The sequence below is a fragment of the Propithecus coquereli genome, unplaced genomic scaffold (assembly GCF_000956105.1).
Source record: "Propithecus coquereli isolate 6110/MARCELLA unplaced genomic scaffold, Pcoq_1.0 Scaffold38, whole genome shotgun sequence".
NCBI lineage: Eukaryota > Metazoa > Chordata > Mammalia > Primates > Indriidae > Propithecus > Propithecus coquereli.
In genome coordinates, this window is record NW_012149507.1 from 131,870 (window position 1) to 155,760 (window position 23,891).

General features: G+C 43.0%; 1 protein-coding gene across 1 annotated transcript in view; it reads left to right on the forward strand.

Annotated features, from left to right (window-relative positions):
• The window catches only part of LAMA1 (laminin, alpha 1), a 155,058-nt gene that overhangs the window by 77,999 nt on the left and 53,168 nt on the right, over positions 1-23,891 (forward strand). Inside the window, exons 18-34 of the mRNA XM_012652073.1 lie at positions 1,909-2,015; positions 2,328-2,508; positions 3,019-3,155; positions 3,822-4,058; positions 5,096-5,239; positions 5,800-5,979; positions 7,072-7,257; positions 7,818-7,945; positions 8,659-8,779; positions 9,174-9,311; positions 14,732-14,853; positions 17,026-17,112; positions 17,395-17,588; positions 18,590-18,732; positions 20,747-20,836; positions 22,395-22,506; positions 23,422-23,584. Coding sequence (XP_012507527.1) covers positions 1,909-2,015; positions 2,328-2,508; positions 3,019-3,155; positions 3,822-4,058; positions 5,096-5,239; positions 5,800-5,979; positions 7,072-7,257; positions 7,818-7,945; positions 8,659-8,779; positions 9,174-9,311; positions 14,732-14,853; positions 17,026-17,112; positions 17,395-17,588; positions 18,590-18,732; positions 20,747-20,836; positions 22,395-22,506; positions 23,422-23,584 — 2,470 coding nt within the window. The remainder of the gene's footprint in view (positions 1-1,908; positions 2,016-2,327; positions 2,509-3,018; positions 3,156-3,821; positions 4,059-5,095; positions 5,240-5,799; positions 5,980-7,071; positions 7,258-7,817; positions 7,946-8,658; positions 8,780-9,173; positions 9,312-14,731; positions 14,854-17,025; positions 17,113-17,394; positions 17,589-18,589; positions 18,733-20,746; positions 20,837-22,394; positions 22,507-23,421; positions 23,585-23,891) is intronic.

Sequence of the window (23,891 nt, forward strand, 5' to 3'; positions counted from 1 at the left end):
GTGAGAGAAGGAACCAGTCAGTCAACGTCGCCTGCCTTGCCCTGGGACAGCAGCCAAAGTAGTGGGTGTGGGGGGCTCACGCAGGTAGAGGCCATCGAGGGAGGTGAGGACCGTGGGAGCTTGAATAGTAAAGGAACCTTATATGCGATGAGTCGAATGACTGTAATATTTATATTGTGGGATACTTACGAGAATTAAGATATGTAAAGTACTTGGCTAGTCAGTAATTGGCAACTATTCTAAATTAGTATTATTTGTAACATCAATAATATTTTAATTAATAATTACTATAATGATTCGTATATAGAGAGAACTACTAATAGCTGTGTGACCTATGAAAAGTTATGCAACCTTTCTAAGTTTTAGATTTCACACTTAAAAATGCAGAAAAGTATAGTCCCTCCCTCCTAAGTTTGTTATGAAGGTTCAAAGGAATATTGACTGTGACGGGGACACACACTGACAGGGGCGTCGTGCAATAAATATGATTTTTAATTATCCTTAATATTTTGTGATGCTCCTACCCACATTGAACTTTATATTCCCTGGAGGAAGAGGAGGCTTTAAATGCGACACAGAGCAGGAGACGGGGTAAGAGACACATGAGGAGCAGGAAGGAAACTAGGAGAGGGGGTGTCCCCAAAGCCTCAGGTAGAGGGAGCTTCCAAAGAGAGAGAGAGGCCAGCGGGTCTGATTCTACGAAAGATTCAGCAGGATGGGGCTGAAATCTGCTCCCTGAGTTTGGCACCCAGGAAGTCCCCGGACACTTTAGGAAGAGCAGCTTTAGCAGACGAGGGCAAGGAGGACACTGTGGGGAAGCCGGCTTGGTTGGACATGCCAGGAGGCAGGGAAGGGAGGCGGCAGGGAGTGCCGGGGAGACAGGGGAACAGCTGGGAAGAGACGTGTGCCGACGGGTCAGCCATAGCGTGTGCACAGTCAAGCCACGGGGACGGCAGAGCGAGTGGCTAAAGGGCTCCAGCGAGCGTGACCTCCTCAGGGCCGTAGCATCAACTTGCTCAAACCGGGCAAGGCTGGCGGCAGTCCGTGAACGAGGCAGGATTCCAGGGCCTTCTGAGCGCCAGCCCTCGGTGTCCTGCGTCTACCACTGCTGCTGCAGCATGTGCCTCAGAGAGTGTGCTCGGGCTTGCCGTTCTTTGTGAATGAAGTTTTTTCTTTTCCTTTCTTACATTGTTTATCTTGACATTGTATGTTTTCTCCAAACGTGCATAAACAGTGGCTGGGATATTTTGTCAGTGAATATGAAGTATTTTAACTGAAGTGCATGTTGACAGTTGTCCTATGAATATTGGTTTAACATCTTTTGGACCCTTTAAATTGCATTGCTCTGAGAAGATGGGAACTTCATAGCTTTAAATATTAATGTATTAACTGTAGATAAATTTGCAATGTCTGGCCTGAAACTACAAATGACTCATGGCTTAGAGCAGGGAAATATTTTTATTAAATTATGAAATATGTTACTAATATTAATATGTACTTATCTATGTTATGTTGTAACTGAGCTTTCGGATATTAAATCTATGCATGATTAGAATGAGAGCAAATGATTAAATTGATTTTGAAATCTCCATTGCCTGTTTTTCATGGAAATTTGTAGGTCCCTTAAAAACTTGTAAGGAATTTGTGAAATTGGCCAAGTTAGTTTACTAATTATTATCTTAATAGCATCAATTTTGTTTTCTGTGATGGGTCCTTCTCCCACCCCTGTTTTGGTTTACTTTTCAGAAAAATGCGAAATTTTTGAAGTTATCGCAAATGATATTTGTTTTAGCTTTGTGATTTGAAACATTGAATGTTCACATTTTTTCTTGTGGGGATTAAAGATCTTACGCTCACCATACCCAGAAGCGAACGCTAATATGTCTTTTGTGTGCGTGTGTGTGTCAGCCTGTGGATGCCACGAGAGAGGCTCCCTTTCCGCCGTGTGCCACCTCGAGACTGGACTCTGCGACTGCAAACCGCACGTCACCGGACAGCAGTGTGACCAGTGCTTGGTAAGACGCTTGCTGGTCATTGCGTGCGATTAAAGTATTCGTCAGGGATGTCTGTAAGCGACGCCTTGGCCCCGGTTCCGAGGAGGCTGGGTTCATGACTGTTAGGCGAGCTGACTCCCTAAGCGTGGCCGTGAGCGCTGTGCGTCCGCATCTGGAGAGCAGGCGCTCGCGGGGCCAAGGGGCGGGAATCGTGTCGTGAACACCTTGTGATTCTGTGAAAGATGCCGGGTGTGCTTGGAACACGCTGCAGCGTGCGTAGCTGCTCGCTGAAGCCTACGTCGCCTGCTGTAGTTCTCCCCTCTGCTGCGACAGCACGGCTACTACGGGCTGGACTCGGGGCGCGGCTGCCTGCCCTGCAACTGCAGCGTGGCCGGCTCCACGTCGGATGACTGCACAGACCAAGGCCAGTGCCGCTGCGTCCCCGGTGTAGCGGGAGAAAGGTGTGACAGGTGTGCCCACGGCTTCTACGCGTACCAGGATGGTGGCTGTACACGTAAGCTCTTGAGTGCCTTGTCTGAGACTTTCTAGTCATCCCGAGGCTTTCCTTTGAGCCCTCCCTTGACTTCTGACTAATCTCTGCTAAGTTCCTTTGCTTTTTCTCTTCTTTGTGTGAGGATTCCATACCGTTTTCCTGTTGCCCGACCCCTGTCGGGGTACCAGCGTAAGGTTCGGTCATGGCTCTGCCACCGCTGCCTATGTGAACTTAGATTAATTACTTAGCTTCACTGAGCCTTAGTTTCCTCACCTGTGAAAGGGAGAAGCTAATTATAACCTACATCAAGGAACTATTAAGGGTTGTATGTAAAGTCCTTAACACAGCTTTTGGCACACAGTAAGTGCTCAATAAATAGTAGCTCTGTCTGTTCTTAGGAATCACAGGTGCCTTTCAGGAACTCAAAGGATGGTTCAGAAAATTAATAAAAGGGAACTAACACCATCAACTCTTACCCCTTTAATTACATCAACTGCCCAGATCTGTAACAAAACATGGCCTTTGTTCCAGCCTGTGACTGCCCGGACACCCAGAACACGTGTGACCCGGCATCTGGAGAGTGCGTGTGCCCGCCTCATACTCGGGGGCTGAAGTGCGAGGAATGTGAGGATGCCCACTGGGGCCGCCACGCGGAGAAGGGCTGCCAGGTGTGCGCTGCTCGGCCGTAGCGTGTCTGCGCCTTTTTTCTATCCATTCCCTCCATTTTAACCTGTTGAATAGCTTTGTGGTTGATACTTAAAACTCAGCGCAGACTGTAAGCATCACAGTGGAGGAAGCAATACCCTTAAAACACCTTACTCTAGGTTTTCTTCAAGAACCTAAGTGGGAAATTGATGATTAGAAAATCCAAGAAAAAATTTTAGCGCCCTTTAAATAAATTGTGCAATGTAGGCTATCTTCCAAGTGAAAGTCACAGATCACTTTACTGGGGGATTGTTTCCAGTCTTGGAGGGCCCCAGTGTTCTAGGTAACTTTCTTCAGTTAAATGTGGACATGGTTTGTGTTTTGAAAACAGTGGGAAAATTACTTGACTTCTAAAATAATTTTGCTAGATTGTTCCGACCTGTTTTATTTGATTTCAGTTCACAGTTTTGGGCCGATGTGTATGTGTCACTAAGATGCACAAATGTCCAGTAATGCAGTCCCTGCGTCTTGTTGGCAGGTGGCAGGGCGATTCCATGTAGCAATAGTGAGAGAGAGATCGGTTCATTTGCATAACTTCCCCATGTTTAGTGTTTTCCTGTAATCCAAATATGTGTGCTGGTGAAAACATAAAAGCTGCCTTTTTATTTAGTTAGTATTTCTTCTTGCAGCCCTGCAATTGCAGTTCTGTGGGGTCGACCGGGCATCAGTGTGACGTGCTCACCGGCCATTGCCAGTGCAAGTCGGAATTTGCTGGACAGCACTGCGATCAGTGCTCTTTAGGCTACAGAGACTTTCCAGACTGCATTCCCTGTGACTGCGACCTGAGGGGGACATCACGGGACAGCTGTGACCCGGACCAGGGTCTCTGCAGCTGTGCGGAGGAAACCGGGACCTGCTCTTGTAAGGTATGTGCTGCAGATCCTCCTCTTTCTGCCTCTCTCCAGCTTGTCTTTGTCGCTCTTGTTCATTTGACTGTTTAAATGAGCAGCTAGGTTTTAGACATTTCTCCTAATGAGTTCACACTCCCTTCTACGCCTGAGTGTAAAGTCCGGTATGCTCCTCTAGAATCACAAGTGATTCTTGAAATGGAATTGTTACTGTTAATTACAAGTGCCAGATGATGGACCCGCTTTACAAAACTCTGAGTCTTCGATCATCTGTTCCAGCAGGCCGAGTGGCTGATCCACCTTGAATGTGCAGTGAGCTAGACAACACAGGGCTGCAGGGAGAGCCGTGATGTTGTAGCTGTGAGGTTGTTACACTCTGGTATATGCTGGCCATACTGATTGAACATAAAAATTCATGTTTATTGTTTTCAGGAGGTAACATTTCCATGTCATTTTAAATTTCATATTTTCCATTAGTTTTTCCCATGTGCCTTGTTATCGGAAGGTCATTGCCACCCTCTCTGGTCCTTTCGCCGTGGGTGATGAGAGGGAAGCCTGTTGGCTTGGTGATGGCTTGATGAGGAAGGGGAAACTGGTTGTCGACATTATGGCCTGGGAATAATGATGGAATCACCAGTCTCCCTGTTTTTGGCTGACCACCTCTTACGACAGCAATTCTTGTAACAGACTAGCAGAACAGCAGGGACCTGCCCTAGTAGTCACCTGGTCAGTGGTTCTCCAAACTCTCAGATCATCAGAATCACCTGGGGACTCGAGGCAGATTCTGAGCCTGTCCTGGGAGATTCTTATCAGGGAATCTGTATCTTCCGAGAGCTTCCACGATGATTCTGATAATCATCTGTGTTCGGGAGTCATTGATTGAGTCTTTGAGAGAACCGACGCTCAGAGAGCGTAGGGACCCATTCCAAGGAAACAGTGATGTTTGTGGACCTAAAATTATTTTTAGAATTGTTTTCGTGTTTCATTTCTGTTTGTTCAGAAATTGCATGTCCTTTTTTTCTGGCAAAAAAAAGTTCCTTATTTGTTCCCTTCAGGAAAATGTCATTGGCCTCCAGTGCAGCCAGTGTCGACGGGGCACCTTCGCTCTCCACGCGGACGACTCCCTGGGATGCAGCCCCTGCTTCTGCTTCGGGCTGTCCCACCTCTGCTCGGAGCTGGAGGGCTATGTGAGGACCCCAGTAAGTCACGCAGTCAGGATGTTCTGTTTCTAACCCCTCTCCCCCTGGGATTTGGGTAGGGGGAGAGGACACAGGCAAGTACTTACATTAAATGTTGCCCTCGTGGCATCAGAAATTCTGGGAAGCTAATTTGGGTTAGTATTATACATGAGTCAGAGCTCCCCTCCTGCTGGCCAAGGAAATGAATGGAGCTTGAACTAAAGGCTTTCAGTGCTGTTCCTTAGCTAATCTATCAAAAGCTTTATTAGTTGGAGAGAAGATAAAACTGCAACATCTCAACCGTCTCCTGCATATCATTGAATGTTGCCCCAATGTAGCAACAATTGGACCCTAAATGTAGTAGTTTAAAGCACCCTCTGCTCTTAATCCTTGAATTGTTAAAAAATAATAATAAATCACTTTCAGTTCATCTTAATCCAGATGTTTAGTTTAAAGGAAAAGTCTTTCCTGTTCCTGTTTTAATAATTAAGCTATTTGGTCTGCAAGACAATGGTGGAATCTAACGAACATGAGTGGTTAGTGCGTGTTTTGAAGTGCGTTTTCCTCCCTTTGATGACTAGGTACTGCTGGGCTCAGATCAGCCTCTTCTGCGAGTGGTTTCTCAGAGTGACCTGAGGGGCACGACCGAGGGGGTTTACTACCAGGCCCCTGATGTCTTGCTGGACGCGGTGACTGTCCGGCGGCATGTCCACACAGAGCCGTTCTACTGGCGGCTGCCGGAGCAGTTCCAGGGGGACCAGGTGAGGTGCATACCCAGCCCAGGGCCAGTCCCGTTCCCTGGGGGATACAGAAGTAGTTTAAAATCACCGTAGTCTGTGCGGGCCTGTCATTAAAAGAAGCAGTTATTAATTTCCTCTGTTAAGTGGGGATGAAGAAGTTTAACATTCATAAAAATCCCACCAAATGTATAGTTCTTTAAAATTTTTCATTCATTTTGAAAGTTTTAAAGTTCAAATCATATTAATTTTCTCCTTCCTAAAGCAGTCATTCAACAAACATATACAAGCATGTATTGCTTAATGACAGGGATACTTTCTGAGAAATGTGTCATTAGGTGATCTTGTTGTGTACATATCACATGCCCAGATGGTATAGTCTATTACACACCTAAGCTATATAGCATAGCTCCGTAGCTGCAAACCTGTACAGCCTGCTGCTGTACTGAATACTGTAGGCGCTTGTAACATAATGGTAAGTTGTTGTGCATCTAAACAAATCTAAACATAGAAAAGGTACATTATAAACACTGTATGATAATCTTATGGGACCATGGTTGTATATGTGATTTGTCATTGACCGAAATGTCATTATGCAGCATGTGACTGTACTGTATTTACTAATATAAGCTCAATACAAGTCTAGATGCTATGGCCTGAGAGGTCCTTCTCTAGAAATCATCACTCATTTTGGGGGTAAAAAACCTATAAAAGAGTCATGAAAGGCATCACTTGCATTTTTGTTTATATAAACACTGGAGTCTATGTGTAAATTCACCCTGATCTTTAAAATTTACAAATATATATCCAGTCCTCCTGTAGATACAGGCATTTTTTAATTTAAAGGAGCTTGAAAATAATTTGAATCACTACCACATTGATTTGTTATTTTGGAGCTCGCTTTTGTTGGTATCATCAAGAGCTGTTTAACTTAGGCCAACTTAATAATCCATAATTAAACAGAATCAGAAGGAAGCAAATTCCAGAAAACATATTTCACCCATGTGATGCATTTTTAAGATCTAAGATTTCTCTCATATGATGGCAGGCTTGCCATAAAACGTTTTTAAAACAAGGCTGTGTCAGAGAAGTAAACAACCCTTTATTATTTGATAGCTCCTGGCATACGGTGGCAAACTCAAGTACAGCGTGGCCTTCTATTCCTCGGATGGCATCGGCACCTCCAACTTTGAGCCTCAAGTTCTCATCAGAGGGGGTCGGGCCAGAAAGCAAGTCATCTACATGGATGCACCAGCCCCGGAGAACGGAGTGAGGCAGGAACGAGAAGTAGGAATGAAAGAGGTGATGACGTGATCTTTGCATTCAAATTCCTTAAAGGTGTGAACTTTGCTCTGAATGCAGTGAAAGCTGGAAGCCACCTACGAGCATGAGCAAGACCCTGGGATCAAAATTCCAATGGGTTTAGCAAGATTGCTAAAAACTATTCAGATTTCATATTCTCAAGAAATGTATATTAAATGGCTTATGTTAATTTAGTGGGAATTGAATCTTAAATCCTTTATCCTGGTACCCTAGCTTTAGTCTGTATGGATACAGTGGTGCAGAAGTCCTTTGGATTTGCTCGAATTTGGAAGGGTCTATTCATTCTTCCAGAAGATATTTATTGGGCCTTTTCTCTGTGCGGCTGGCACTGCCTTAGGTGATGCGTATCTATTGATAAATGAGGCTGACACGAGCCTGCCCCTGTGGAGGTTGCAGGAGGGATTCGTCAGTTAAATTTAGTGGCGTCATGGAACAGGGCTGCTTTCTGGAAAAATTTATAAGAAACACGTTCTTTGTAAGCTCCTGTGCCAGCTGGAATTTGTACTTTGAAGTTAATTGAAGGTGTTTCTCATCCACAGAATTTCTGGAAATATTTTAACTCTGTTTCTGAAAAACCTGTCACACGCTCGGATTTTATGTCTGTCCTTAGCAATATTGAGTACATCCTCATCAAGGCATCGTATGGCCAAGGATTACAGCAAAGCAGGTACTTGGAAGCTTCTGGATGTTTGAATATTTCCCTTGTTTGAAACGAAACTGAAAGGATTTGATTTGCTTCACTCCCATGACCTACCATTTTTATTACATGTGATTCCATTCCTTACCAAAAATTGTTAAATCCTAATATCATTACGCAATGTGTAAATTATGACTTAAATCATCCACCTACCATGGTAATGTGGATGTAAAATATAAGTACACATATGGTGGAATCTTAGGTGAAGATAAAATGCAAAAAATATTTTTTTTCTATTTTCTGCCCTTGAAAACTGCAATGCTCATTTCTTTGTAATGATGTAGAAAGAATGTTGCCACCTACTCATTTACTACTTCAGCACATAAAGAAAGCCATTAATAGCCCAGACAACAGAGCGAGACCATGTCTCAAAAAATCAATCAATCAATAAATAAATAAATTTTAGAAAGGAAGCCATTAAGTCTTGGGCAAATCCGTACTTCAAGAGGTCTTTCAGATGCAATTCTGTAACATTATTTTTAAGTTCTAAAATGCCTGAAATGTGTAATGACAGTGCTAAGGTGCTTTAACATATTTCATTTATAATCATGAGTAGCAACTATTCCAAACAAGGAAGAAAGCTCTGGTTTAATATGTATGCAAATGTTATGCCATTTGCTATGTCTCTAGAAAGTCTTTCAAATGTTAGTGTTTCCTCCCTTCTTAACGTAATGTTTGCACAGAATCTCAAATATTTCAATGGAGGTTGGCAGAAAGGCTGACGAGCTGCACCCAGAGGGAGAGGCCGCATCCCTTCTAGAGCACTGTCTCTGTCCTCCTGGCACGGCGGGATTTTCATGTCAGGTAGAGAGATTTCAGTCAAAATCCATTTCCTTGCTTTGAGCTGAAATGCTCTTGAAAGTCCAAGTGATGAACAGAACTCATGTGTCTCTATTATATCATTTTTTCTCTTTTTGAATTAAAAAAATTAATTTTGGTAAAAGATACATAGCATAAAATTTACCATCTTAACCATGCTTAAGTGTACAGGTCAGTAGTGTTATATTAAGTATGTTTTCTGTCCTTCAAAGACTGTGAAGTAGTATTGATTTGCATGTCCCTAATGATAGTGATGTTGGACTTCTTTTCATATTTACCTGTTGGCCATTTGTATGTCTTCTTTGGAGAAATGTCTATTCCAGTCCTTTGCCCACTTGTTAATCAGATTGGTTTTTTTCTTCCCTTTGCATCCCCTCAGGACTGTGCTCCTGGGTACCACAGAGGGAAGCTCCCAGAAGGTGGGGGCAGGGGCCCACGCCCTCTGCTTGCTCCTTGTGTGCCCTGCAGTTGCAACAACCACAGTGACGCTTGTGACCCTGAAACTGGAAAGTGTCTGGTATGCTGGTTTGTGTGGGTGCTCACCTGAGGTTTAGAATTAGAGCAGGTGCTTAGTGTTTAAATGTCTGGTCCACAGTTACACCATTCCTTAGTTTAGCAAGAGGTTAAACTGAGCTAAATCTAAAATAGAAATGTATTTCCTTGAGGAAGGCATAGCTAGGTGCTCTGACATTGTTGGTGGAAATTCGGTTATAAATTTTACCTCCTTGATGAATTTGTTTGTGGACATCCATTTGGGAATTACAGTTGTGGGCCACATTACCACATTTTGGTCAACGATGACTGTGTATACAACGGTGGTCCTACAAGATTATAGTACTGTAGTTTTACTGTGCCTTTTCTATGTTTAGATATATTTGCATACATAAATACTTAACCATTGTGTTACAGTTGCCTACAGTAGTCAGTACAGTAACATGCAGTACTTGTGCCTTCAAAGTAGATGAGAACTTTAGGGGAAAGTTTGGAGGCTCACTTGGAGGTCTTAAAATAAGTTAATGTCAACGTCGAAAATTTATGTCTCTGTGTAAAGTATTGCCCTCACCTCACATTTTTTAAAAATGCATATTCTCCTGGGAGATGATAACACAATGAATTATTCACATCTCAGTGGGCATTTGGTTCTCGTCCACCTTCCCCCAAGATTGATCTCGGCGACATGAGGAGAACTCTGACCACTGAAAAGGACCAAGTGACTCTGACAGAAGCCTTGTAGCCCTGACTAAGGACAAACTGCTATGTCCATGATTCAGCTTAAGCCAATGAGGCCGTACTGATAACAGAATCTGATACTCACCTCCTACTCCTGAACGCTTGTTCTTGCAGTAACTCAGGTGGAAACATTGGTTACTTGTATAAGTTGTGCCAAGACTAACTTGCCTCAGGTAAAATAACTCATTGATGGGAAATGAGGTGCCCGCCAAGACACACCTGACGCCTGAGAGATGCAGGGTGTGGCCTAATCACAAGGAAACATGGGCCCCAGAACAGAAGAATTAGGACCAGGGGCTCCCAACCTGCCTTCTGCCACGGCAGCTCATCTTCCCCTTCTTCCAATCAGAGGGCTCTGCTGTGTGTGGAATTTTAAGGCAATTTCTGCTGGGAAAATGGCTAAACTACAGCAGTGCACAGGTGAATTTAGGAAAACACTGCACAGTTTTCTTCCATAAAAAAGATGCGCATTAACCTTTGCTAACTCCATTATATCTGCGGAGTTAAAGAATGATTCCAGTCACACAAGGTGAGATGGACTTAATGAAGATGCAAATAGCTGCAACATGATTAAAAAAATTTATTCACTCGAATCAGCTCATGCCCCAGGCAAAAGCAAAGGCCCAACGGAGAAAATGAGAAGATCTCATTTAAGGATTTAAGGAGAATTGATTTCAGGCAAATAAAGTGAGATGTAATTAGCTGGATAGGTCCGTTGTCCAGTCACGGGGACAGAGGTCACATAAAGTGGATCAATTCTTTCATGCTTCATCTTTCCCTGGTGCAGCTAACTATTTTAACAAGACTTGGTATTTCTAGGACATTAAATTATTACCATGCCTGGCCCAAATCCACCAGAACAAAATTATAAGAGCAGCAGCTGACCTATTGATTTACACCCTAGAAATTACAGCCTGCTTAACCCAGTCCATGAAAGATGGCCTTCGACCATGGCAAAAGTCTCCCTAGGGTACATAGTGTCTGCCAGCTGTCAGGCAGCTCCCTGCTCCAGGGGGAATGGTTTTCCAGATGTTATCTGGATGTTACATAAAACCCATCAGGGACTTCACCTAGGCCTGCTAATTGAATGTTGTAATACACCACAGTAGCTGCACATACTTCCAGAAGACTGGACAAAGATTCTAAATTTAGACTGCTCTGCTGCAGCCTCATGGAGTTGAGCATTTGATTCAGGCTTTTTGCCCTTTTTACAGAACTATATTCTGTGTTCATCCCTAGTGACATTCATGGTAACCACTTATTGCCAATTCCTTTCACCAAAACCCATTCTAAACAGAAAATAGTGCCTGGGCTTACAGTACGGAATTTCAGGGTTTCAAAGGTCCTTCTATTCTTGTCAGAGGCCCTTGAGATCTTAAATCTGGACTATAACATCCATGGCAGATGGTTATTTAATGTAGATTTACATACCTCCAGCAATGGAGAGCTCGCTCGCAAAGCAGCTCAGCTCACCTTTGGGCAGCTCTGGTTCTTCCTGGACCTGGTGCCCCTGGATCATACACCTTTTGGTGCAGTTTTATCCTTTGGAGCCATTGAGATAAACCACAAGTTCAGATTTATGTGTGGAAAGTGTCAGTATCTTTTTTTTTTTTTTTTTTTTGAGACAGAGTCTCACTGTGTTGCCCGGGCTAGAGTGCCGTGGCGTCATCTTAGCTCACAGCAACCTCAAACTCCTGGGCTCAAGCGATCCTCCTGCCTCAGCCTCCCGAGTATCTGGGACTACAGGCATGTGCCCCCATGCCCGGCTAGTTTTTTCTATATATTTTTAGTTGTCTAGCTAATTTCTTTCTATTTTTAGTAGAGACGGGGTCTCGCTCTTGCTCAGGCTGGTTTCGAACTCCTGAGCTCAAACAATCCGCCTGCCTCGGCCTCCCAGAGAGCTAGGATTACAGGTGTGAGCCACCGCGCCCAGCCAAGTGTCAGTATCTTAACAAATACCTTTCCAAGTGTGTCACATCTTCCTTGCTCTTGCAACTTGGGAGCTACCCTCCCCTCCTCAGTCTTCACCTTTTGTGGTTGAGTGCAACTGTTTACCTCCCTGTAGCAGAGTCTCCTACACACTCCGTCCGTACTTGTTATCACAGGTGGGCATGGAGACCTTTCTGGGTCTGGTTTTGTCATCTCGTACATAGCGTGTTCCTCCCTGCTTCAGGTCATAGACGTGATTGATGGGAAGTATGACTTGGAAGGGAGTGGTGGGTGGAGACCTGAGGACCAGGGAGATGGCCTGGAGTCCCTCTGCCTGGGGCCCTGCTCCCCACCACCTGGGACATGCGACTTCCGAGACGTGCGACTGAACCTCTTGACACCACTGAAAAATTGGCGAAATTGCTCTGCGCATGTCCCACAGCAGCGAAATCAGCCCGCACTTCAGTTCTCATTCGTAGTCCTTATTTTCCTGCCGCTCTTGGGGCGGCTTGTCCTCGACTCCCTGGGAGGCCCATGGTCCTCCGCACGTCAGGGAGTTTTTAACGCTGGAGTCGTGTGAGCGATGGGAAGCCTGACAATCTGCTTCAGCGCTCTGTCATCATCCAGCCCTGTTCCTTGTCAGCTTTAGGTCGCGACATTAAAACAAGTATTTCACATGCTTTCTTTTTGAGAGAGGTTGAAAATTTACTTCTAAAGAGAGTTCAGCTTTAGGGGTCCAGTGGATTCCAGTAAAATCTATTTTCATGAGGTAAAACAGGAATACAGTCCAAAAATGAAAAATACTGGAATTTTTTTTATTTAAAAGAGACTTTGAAATAGCATTTTTTAAGCATCTAAAATGGTTTCTTTCTACACATGTCTCGCTGCCAAGGATAAAACTCTGAGTCAGGCTGAGAGTTTCCCAGGGGCTCCGCGGTGTCACCAGTTCTGTCCCAGCTGCGTCAGGCACGGAATCCTGTGTGCAGGGCTGAGTCAACAGTGATGAGCTGAGCAAACGCAGCTTTTAAATTGGAGTCAGATGGCAAGAACCTCCTGTGGTTTTTTTTAGCTTAGAAAATGTGTACTCTTTTTAACAGGAAGACCACAGGTCCACATGATGACATAAAATGTAACTGGAACTTCTGAGCATGGTGGCACGTGCCTGTAATCTCAGCTCCTCAGGAGGCTGAGGCAGGAGAATCACCTGAGTCCAGGAGTTCCAGACCAGCCAGGGCAACATAGTGAGATCCTGTCTCTTAAAAAAAAAATTAACTGAAATGTATTTGGCTATTGTGATGATCTAAATGGCTCTAAAATCAAGAGTTTTCTTCCCTCGTTGTCTATTCCCTAAATCATCTATCTGTTCATTTCAACTCCCTACATGTGATCGTTGAACTCTATGTGCAAAATTGGTGCTTTAAATCATTTTTGGGGTCACTATATATTTTAGATCCATTTGTTTTTTAATTCAGAGTATTACAGGGGGTACAAATGTTTTGGTTACATGGCCCATCACCCAGATAGTATTCATTGTACCTGTTAGGTAGGTTTTCACCCATTCCCTCCTCTCACCTCCCTCCTGCTTGATTTCCTTTGAGATTTACTTCCCTCTATGCACACGTGTGCTCCTCATTTATTAATAGTTCCAATTAATAGCGAGTACATGTGGTGTTTGTTTTTCCATTCTTTAGATACTTCACTTAAGATAATGGTCTCCAGTTCCATCCAAATTGTTGCAAAAGGCCTTAAGTCATCCCTCGTAGTGGCTGTGTAGTATTCCATGGTATACATGTACCACATCTTGTTAATCTACTCATGAATTGATGGGCCCTTGGGTTGATTCCACATTTTTGCAATTGTGAATTGTGCTGCAACAAATGTTCGAGTGCAGGTGTCTTTTGATAAGATGACTTCTTTTCCTTTGAGTAAATACCCAGTAGCAGGATTGCTGGGTCAAATGGTAGGTCTACTTTTAGTTCTTTGAGGAATGTCCATGCTGTTTTCCATAGAGGTTGTACTAATTTGCAGCCCCCACAGTGCGTAAGCATTCCTTTCTCTCTGTCCACACCAGCATCTATTGTTTTTGGACTTTTTAATAAAAGTCATTCTCACTGGGGTTAGGTGATATCTCATTGTGGCTTTGATTTGCATTTCCCTGATGATTAGTGACATTGATCATTTTTTCATATGTTTATTGGCCATTTGTCTATCTTCTTTTGAGAAGCTTCTGTTCCTGTCTTTTGCCCACTTTTTAATGGGGTTATTTGATTTTTTTCTTGCTGATTTGCTTGAGTTCTTTGTAGATTCTGATTATTAGTCCTTTATTGAATGTGTAGCTTGTAAACATTTTCTCCCATTCTGTATGTTGTCTATTTGCTCTGTTAATTATTTCCTTGGCTATGCAGAAGCTTTTTTAACTTAATAGAGCCATATTTTAAGATTCTGAAAGCTGTCTTCTTTTAGGGGTCCTGTGTCTTATTTTCCTCCAGCCTGGGTGGCAGAGCAAGACCCTGTCTCCAAAAAAAAAAAAGAAAGAAAGTACTAGTAATTTCTAGGCTGCATTGGATGAATGCAGTCTTATGATGAATGAAGGTCACGGAGCTAGAAATGTTCCCAGGATTTAAAAAATATGAAGAAAAATGCTCCCCCTGCCTTAAGGATTAAAAAAAAAAGCTAGCTGATTGAAAAGTGAGTGATAGTGCTCAGATGTTACCAGATAAGAATGATTTGTAACAATTTTTCATTGTTTCTCTCTTCTTTTGAAACGTGGGGTCACAGAACTGCAGCGATAACACGGCAGGTGACCACTGTGATGTGTGTGCTCCTGGCTACTACGGGAAGGTGACTGGCTTGGCCAGCGACTGTTCTCTGTGCACCTGTCCTCACAACCACCCTGCCAGGTGAGCCCACACAGGTGCAGCCTGCCAGGCTGGGCTGCTGGGGCTGCTTCGGTCTACGTTGGTGAATATTCTCCATGGGTTATGAAAGGCTAATTGTAAGAAAAAGAATTCATTTTCATAGGAAGATCATCTTTTCAAAAGCAAAGTATCTGTGTTGGGATTGGGTATTAGAGTGGAACCAATTAAAGAAAGGACTTTTAGGTTTTGTTTTTTAAGACTAATTTTAGCCCCCAGCATATGTATTCAGCCTGCATAGAAATGAATTTTTATTAATTTTATGAATAATGATACAATTACTATTTAATTTAAGGGAATGGAGTTAGGATTTATATATGCTAGGACCTGATTAAGTGCTGAAATGCTACATAGTGATATAGTTGGGACAAGTTTCTATCTTGCACTCATGACACTTGTATGGAATTATCTAAATGCAAAAGGAACCAGAGATTTTAAGTGGGAATTAGAATATCAAAGGGTCCTCTTTGGTTCAAATGAAAATTGTAACTCATAAATAGCATTTTATTATTGCTTAGAATCTTTGGCAAGGCATCGAACATGTAAAGATCAAATGTCAGCTTTTGGTATACTAAATGAAGTTTTATTTTTAATACTTGTTTGAATCTTGTATTTTTTATTGCCTCCAAGTTAGTGATGCTTGGTGGTGAGTACCGAATGAGAGGCAGGCACTGGGCACACTTTCCTTGTAAACTATCTGGCAGCCTAAAATTTGTTGATACTATTACTTATTTTTTGTATTAAACCTCCATGAAAATTTTGACCCAATTCCATTTCTATAGTCTATGCTGTAGAAATACCTGCATATGTATGTAAAGGTGGATGTATTTAAGCATAGCTTGTACTCATGAGAAATTGGGGGGAAATGGAAATATCTACTTACAGGGGACTGATTATATACATTTTGGAGTATTCCTAGAGTGAAATGTTATACAGACACTGAGAAGACAATCAGGTATATCTGCAGGCATAGAGTTGAAGAAATGGCCAGTTGAAGTATGTATTGAATATGTAGTGCGATGCCATTTTGGAAAAAATCCACATCCGTATGTATAACCATACCCTTAGGGCTACATGTGCCTGGAGAAATATTTGGAAGGATAGTTCATCCTTCTACTTGGCACATTTCTGTGTTGTTTGAATATTTTATTTGTTTAACCATAAAATGTTGTAACTGACCCCAAGGTCCGCATTAATAAATTAAGGGTTGGGTTATTAAGAAGAGGTTGTGAGGATGAGAACATTCTATGTGTGTTCTGAATCTTTGCTTTAATTTCCACATATTTTTTATTTCCACTGAAGTCTGCCCCTTTACTATTAATATTTAAGGAGGAAAAAAGTCAGAAGTGGTGTGAGGCTGATAACTCACGCTGGAAACTTCATCTTACTAGCCAAAAAGGACCCACACTGGGGTTTTTGATTTTAGGGTTTTCTTTTCCCAATAGTTTGCAGGAACCCAGCTCAGGCTCTAGATGGAGCATTGGTCATTTATTTAGTAAAATGTGGAGGCAGAGGCTGTTGAGAAAGAAAGGAAACCAAAAGCTGAAACCCATGAACGTGGAGATCAGCATCCCAATAGATTATTAAACTTTTAGTGGCTCTATCAGTTAGCTTCTGATAGCCTCCCACCTGACTTTCTCCCTACCTTTAGGTCCTTTATTTTCAAATTCCGCCCTAACTCCTTGCTTTTGTTTCCCCTGGCTGGTCCTTCTTGCCTTTCATTCTGGTGATAAAGTTCTTTTCATCAGCATTTGTTCAGCCCCTTCTCCCTGCTGTTTTTCATCTCACTCATAGTGGTTTCAACTCTCTAATCACCTACTAAGCCAGGACAAGACCTTTTCTACCTAGGAACTCTATTGCTGGGTGACTAATTAGTGTGATTGGTATTCTTCTACATAGCACCCACACGGTTAGCATTGATTGGACAGGGCCTCACGATGCCTTCTGGTGTAAGATATGCCCAACACTGACGTTGATTACATGTTTATTTTCCTTCTTTTTGCCCAATAGATTGTAAGCTGTAAAAAGCTTCTCTGATCATCCAGTGTAATCACATAACTTTGAGAACAGTATGGCTAGCCTAAGAGTAATCAGTAAGCACCTTAGAGATCTGAAGTTGTATATCCGAAAATTCTATAAGAAATTCTTTTCTTCCAGTTTTAGTCCTACTTGTGTCTTGGAAGGTGACGGTGATTTCCGCTGTGATGCCTGTCTTCCGGGCTACGAAGGACAATATTGCGAAAGGTACCCTGTTGAATTGTCACATGGAAATTGCTGGGTACCTCTGCTTTCATAAAGCATGAGACAAATTTCTACAGTGATGTGGGAGTCATTATCAACTCTGACGTTCAGGATTCCTAGGGACCTCATTACGATTCCAAAATAAGTTCTCCCGGGGGGAATGGACCTGTGTGCCTCGCATTGCATGTGGCAGAGATGGTTACTGTCCTGGGGCAAAGCTGGCTCGTGGGTTTCCTCACGGGTGTTGGCTGTACTGTCTGTACCTGCAACCTTTCTTTTTTGTAGGTGCTCCTCGGGCTACCATGGGAACCCTCAAATGCCAGGTGGCAGTTGCCAGAAGTGTGACTGCAGCCTGCACGGCTCTGAGCACAGCGAGTGCGACCGCGTGTCTGGGCAGTGCGTCTGCAGGCCCGGGGCCTCGGGGCTGCGGTGCGAGGAGTGTGAACCGAGGCACGCGCTGGTGGAGAGCCACTGTGTCTGTGCGTATTTCTCCTCTACGTGTGTCAAGGTGGTTTTTCCTTTCAAATGTGTGAGGAAAGGCGTGCAAGCGGCACCCTAACATGTCAGCAGGATACGGAACGTCCTATTTTATTTTAAATTTTGTTTTTGCTTTTTTATTTTCTAAGCATAGATTGCTGTTGCCGCTGCTAAACTGAACCTTTAGTGGTGCCTTTTGAAGCTGTGGCAGGAGGTTCTAAGATGCCGGCATTTGTTTCTCAGGCACTCAAAGCAGAGTAATTTCAACTTCCTTGTTTAACTGCATCAGTATGATATTTCCCAAGAGTGCGTCAGCACAGAGAGAACACGCCTTTGTGGGATTTTCACTTGTGGTACCCCAATTTCACGATAGCTTCAGCTCTTGGCTATCATGGATTTTTGTTCATTTTTTCCAGTTCTGATTTATTTTTCCAGCAAGTGCACGAGGTAGTCTTTTTGGGATATCTTCTCGGTGGTTCATGGGGAAGGTAGGAAGGAGTGTTAAGATGATAGCACTGGAGAGCTACGTTTCTTTTGCTTTTGTGTTTACCACAAGCACAAACACGCCCATTATTTTCTCCAGTGCCCTTCATTTGTACTTGCTCAAGACGCGTCTGCAAACTGTCCGAGGCGGCAGCGCAGGCTGCCGGGATTCACTGCAGTGGGTCCCAGCTGAAGAGGAGCAAGGCGCCGTAAGGGTTGGAGCAGCATAAGGAACCTCGGGCCAGCCCTGGGCACCGCTCCCGGGCTCAGTTCTTTCTTTCTGGGTGACCCAGGGAAGTCACTTCTCTGATCTGAGTCTCAGTGTCATCCGTAGAGAACAAGGGCTCAGCCTTCCTGCCATCCCACCCGTGGCACAGTTGAAGCGAGAGGGAGCTCGGAGGCGTGCGGGGGACTCGGAGCGTGCTCTGCCCACGCCTGTGATTATCACAAAACGGCTTATGCAGCCCATGGGAAAACGGGCAGATCACATTGTAATACTCTCCTTTTCTTTTTCTTCCAGCGTGCAACGACGAGTGTGTAGGTGTGCTGCTGAACGACTTGGATGACATCGGCGATGCCATCCTTTCTACGAACCTCACCGGCACCGTCGCTCTCCCCTATGGGATTTTGTCAGACCTGGAAAATACAACTGAGTATCTCCGGGTAGGTCTGGGAATACAGAGCCGGACAGAAACATGTATTAATATCTTTGAGAGAGAATCAGTGGGACGGGAGGGGTCGTGTTGTCTGTCCCCCCAGGGTGGGAACCTCACTCCCACCATCCCCCACTGGGAGGTCTCCAGGGTTCCCGGGACCATGACCAGTGACAGGGGCCCCTTTGTCTCACGCACAGCTAGTCTCGCTGTGGGGCAGCCCTGGTTGTTTAGGAGTTACTCCCGAGAGACCTTGTAAAGTCTACCCGCCGGGGCCCTCGCTCTGCCTTTTGGACTAAGACAAAGTCCACTTGCTCCTTTCTGAGACAGACCTTTGGGTGTTTGAAAACAGCTGTCCTATTACAAAAACAGAAAATAAATCTGGACAGTATCTTCCTTAAAGTTGATTTATGCTGAAGATGAACCATTTTGCATTAAGTATATCATTCAAACTGGAGTTGCAAGGCACAAAAGTCTCTCCTCCCTGGAAGACTATATATCAAATCTCTGGGGCCAAATCATAGTGTTATGTTTCTTCAATAGAATCTGGGTCAAAAAAGGGTGGGAAGTTAAGAAATGGGCTTAGTAGATAGCGTCCTACTCTGGCATCTTTAATCTGATCGGAAAAAACTGGGATTCTTAAATTACGCTTTTGTGCCTATACGTTAGAATTTGACATAACCTATTCAGTGTAGGAGGCAGTAATGAAACAGATAGTCATTCCTAAATGCCTTTTCTTAGATAAAAGCTTTCCTTAGATTTAATGTGTCTTTAGGCATGGATGTGCATGTGTGTGTGGTATGTGTATGTATGTATGTGTGCATGTATGTGTATGTGCTATGTGTATGTGCATGTGTGTATGTGTGTGGTGTCTGCATGTGTGTGTGTATATGTGTGTGTGGTGTATATGTGGTGTGTGTGGGTGTGTGTGCGTGTGTGTTGGGATGCAGCTGGTTCAGTGATCCATTCTTGTTTGCAGCGGTCTTTTTTCTACAATGGCAGTAAAGAAAGGTTAGGAAACTCTAAGAAATGTTCTTATGTTATTTTGCCTCAAATGGCAAAATATGTTTTTGAAAGATGAGAGGTTTTACATCCATAAAGAAAAAGAAAAATATTTAAATTTGTTTTCCAATTGCTATATACATAATCAATAAATGCTATTTTCTGCCAATTTGGGCCCCAGGGATATAACTATTTTATATTTATCGAGTGAGATAAATACTTGATTTAAATTTTAACTAATTTTGAATGATTTGCTCTAATTTAAACCGCTTGTCTATTTCTTTAAATTCCTTTTTATGTTTATGTGTTCAGCAGGGGGAGGCATGTGAGCTCTTAGCTACTCACTGTTAGTTACCAGCACAGCAACTAATTTTGAATGATTTGCTCTAATTTAAACCGCTTATCTATTTCTTTAAATTCCTTTTTATGTTTATGTGTTCAGCAGGGGGAGGCATGTGAGCTCTTAGCTACTCACTGTTAGTTACCAGCACAGCAACCTTGAGCAAGTTCTTACCCCCAACCCTAAATAGTGATATCATCACTTCACAGGGTTGTTTTAAGGTCTAAATAAAGTCATACATGTAAAGAAATTAGAAGAGTGCTGGTATAAATTAAACACTTAATTCTTAGTAATTATAAAGGCTTTTCTTTATTGAATTCTTTTGTACTTTAGTCCAATAAACATTTTTAAGGTGTTGGGAATTCTAGTTAAAATTTATGTGACTCTGATGTTGAAATAAAGCCAGACTTTTATCCAAGAATGGCAGCAGTATCAGATACTGTTTACCAGACCAGATTTTAAATTTGTATCATATAGGAAATATAATGCAAAAGAACGCAGTATGGACTGAGGCAGCTATAATCAAAACTTAAGTCAGTCTCATTCGTTTTTTTTAATGACAGTTTCAAGGAAAGAAGAATTTCTTTCTGTGATCAAAAAAGGAAATACCAAATGCTTCCTAGTTAAGAACCAGAACATTTTACTTTGAGGCACTGTAATTTGTTTCCTTCATTCTTCTTAGGAATCTTTATTAAAACAAAATATGCAAAAGGAACTGGCAAAAATTAAACTCGAAGATGTTGCAGAACGGACGGACAACCTGCAAAGGAAGGTAAATTCTTTCCCTAAAGAACCAGCTTTCCAGCCTCAGGAGCGATTGCCTCCAGGCTGTCGGAAAGGCTCTGATTAGATCCTGCAGCCTCTTCCTCCCCGGAGCTGTGCTCTAGGTGATTTTTCAGCAAATTGGTTTTAACCCTGCCAGTTGCTGTGGCTTCACGGGAGAAGGCTCCTGACTTAATTTCTGTTGTCACCTCTGCTGAGGCGTTGGGCAGTCACTCTGCTTTCTGGCTTCTGTTTTCTCTTCTGAACCAAAGGGTGGGGACGGAGCAGGGTTAAAGGATTGCTGGGGTCTCTTCCTTCTCCTAAATTCCGTCTATCACCGAGCACGTGGTGAGCACAGAGGCACCACTGCACACCAGTAATGCTCTCCGAAGACCCCTGGGCTCGGCGGGCAGAGCACAGACCTTGTGCTATGGTGTCTGCAACGTTCAGGCTTCAGGGTGGTTCTGATTTTAGGACTTTGAGTGGCGGGTGAGCTTGTTTTGATATCATCAGGGAATTGTTTATTCTGTTTCGACTATGCCAGATGAATGGCTTTTAGTGACCCAAAAAAGAATCTCCTTGTTTGCAGATGATGAGGGAGGCCTATTGTCAAATTTACTATTTTTTCACTTATGAATTGTGTGTGTGCACATATATATGCATGTGTGTGTCTATAAAAAATGCAATAGTGTATCTGTACATAGGTGTATCTAGTCTGTCTCTCAACATACACACACATGCGCAATCATGCCCCCTAAAAAGCATTAGCTTGGTTCCTGTTAATTTAGAATTAATGGTGCTTTGGAAAGTGTCTAAGGGTTTAAGTGTGGGCTGTAAGTACCTCATCAAGCAAACGTTTGGTAGGAAGTGATAAGCCGATTAAAGTAAATTCCCTCTATTTGTTAAAGAAGATTCTCTCTGGTCTTGACTAGAAAACACTTTTAGACCCAATCTCAGTTACTTTACATTCTTGGAAATTACGAATAAGCTTTCTTTTTACAAATTATAAAATTCCTAATAAAAATAACAGCAGAGGGCAGCTAAGTCTTGCTTCCAGGCTGTTGACTTTACAGACATCATCTTTAGTTCTCATCACGGCCCCAGGAGGTAAGTGTCCTTATTACCCCGATGTCGTAGATGACACTTGGTCATATCTAGGTCCATAGCCTGGCAGAATCAGGTCTAAAGCCCAGTCTGCCTGACTCTGTGTTCTTAATCCCTAGAGACTGAAGTCCCCTAAGCCATGCAAATTAGTACAGTTTACTTTCTGCATTCTGTATATTTGGGTCCTAAAGTGAATAGAGGGTCTTCCCAGTATAGACTCTGGAAAAATTACACTGCTTTTAAAAATATACCATCTTTTCTCATGCTGAGTGGGTTGTAAAGTATTTCATTTACCACTTAGTCAATAACTTCTAGTCCCAAAATATGAACCTTGCTTTATGTGATAGTGCATGTCTTTACTCCATGTTCTGGAATATATTTTGTTGCTTAGAAGAGGCAATGACCAGAATAGCAAAGCTTGCATGTTATTTAAAGTCAAACTAACCTGAGACCTTACTCGCCAGCTCACTAGAGTGCTGACAAGTAGCGAGGAGGCCAATAGGGCGACTGAGAGAATCCTCAGTGACGGCGAAGACCTGGCCGCGTTCGTCGAGAGGCTGCAGACGAGCATCAGAGGTAGTGTGGGCAGTGGCTGGTTTGCGACTCTGCTGATCTAGCAAGGAGAGTCACACTGGCTTTATTAAATGTGTGAATAGCTGTGTGTGTCTTGCACTGGGCTTCCTAGAACCAAAGGACTGGAATATTCCATGGTGTGGGGATCTTGAAATGTCCAGGCCATGGCCTTTCATTGACAGTTTTAGCTTTCAAAAAAATGCATGTTTCTTTTTTAATTTTCCATATTATGCGTAATTCTCAAGGCACATTATGGTAAAGCTGACATGGTCCCTCCCCATTCATTTGCCCAGAACAGGAGCTGCCAGGATTTGGGGATTCCATTTGGTGCCAAAGTTTATCCACCATATTAGAGTAATTTAGTCACTTCCCAGTTGGGTGCGATCTAGCTTTTAGCATGCTATTTTCAGTTTTGAGGCTACTAGAAGCATATTCTTCCTTTTCTTTTTGGATTGTAGTATAAGGGCTTAAAAAGTATAGAATCCTATGCAAATCAGATTTTATAGGACAAAAGGTAAGAAAATTATTAGGAAAAAATCATGTTTAATAAAAAGTTACATCAAGTATTAGGGGTTTCCTCATGCAGTAATTATTTATTGAGAACTTCTACGTGTAAATGTCTGTGTTGGGTACAAGGAAATGCTAAGGTAAACACCACGGACCCTGCCCTTAGGGAGTTTACAAGTACTTGGCAAGACTTATACTGAATAAACTAGTAAGCCCAAGTTCACGAGTGTTTTTGTTAGGAGATGTCCAGAGTGCACTGGGATACCCAGGGTGGCCTGGCCTGGCCTGGCACCGAGGTCAAACCCAGCTTAGGTGAACAGAACAGTGCTTACCAAAGAAGGCTCTAAGTTTTTCATTCAGTACTGTCCACTTTTGAGAGATTTATTAAATGATTGATGATTTTTTCCATAGAAATTATTGAAAAGACAACAACTTTAAATCAGACCTTGGATGAAGATTTCCAGCTACCCAATTTGACTCTTCAGAATATGCAACAGAACATTACATCTTTGCTCGAAATCATCCGGAAAAGGCATTTCACGCAGTTGCACCAAAATGTCACCCTTGAACTCAAGTAAGTTCCTAACTACCATTCACAACACAACCAAGTAGAGACAGAAACTTGGATGCCGTCTCCAAAGGAGCAGGAGGCATAATGGAAAGAAAGTGCCGACTGGGGGTGAGCCGTCGTGAGAGAGGAGAAGGGGCCCCATTGTCAAGGAAATGAGATGGGTGCAGACCCCTCTAAATATAGAAAAGGTGCAATCAATGCAGTCAGTCCAATTGATCTTTGTGCTATGATGCAATATGTTCTGTTTTTTTGTGTGGCTCTGGAATATTTCCACCTAGCACAGCAACAGAGCCTCATGGCACCGTTGTAT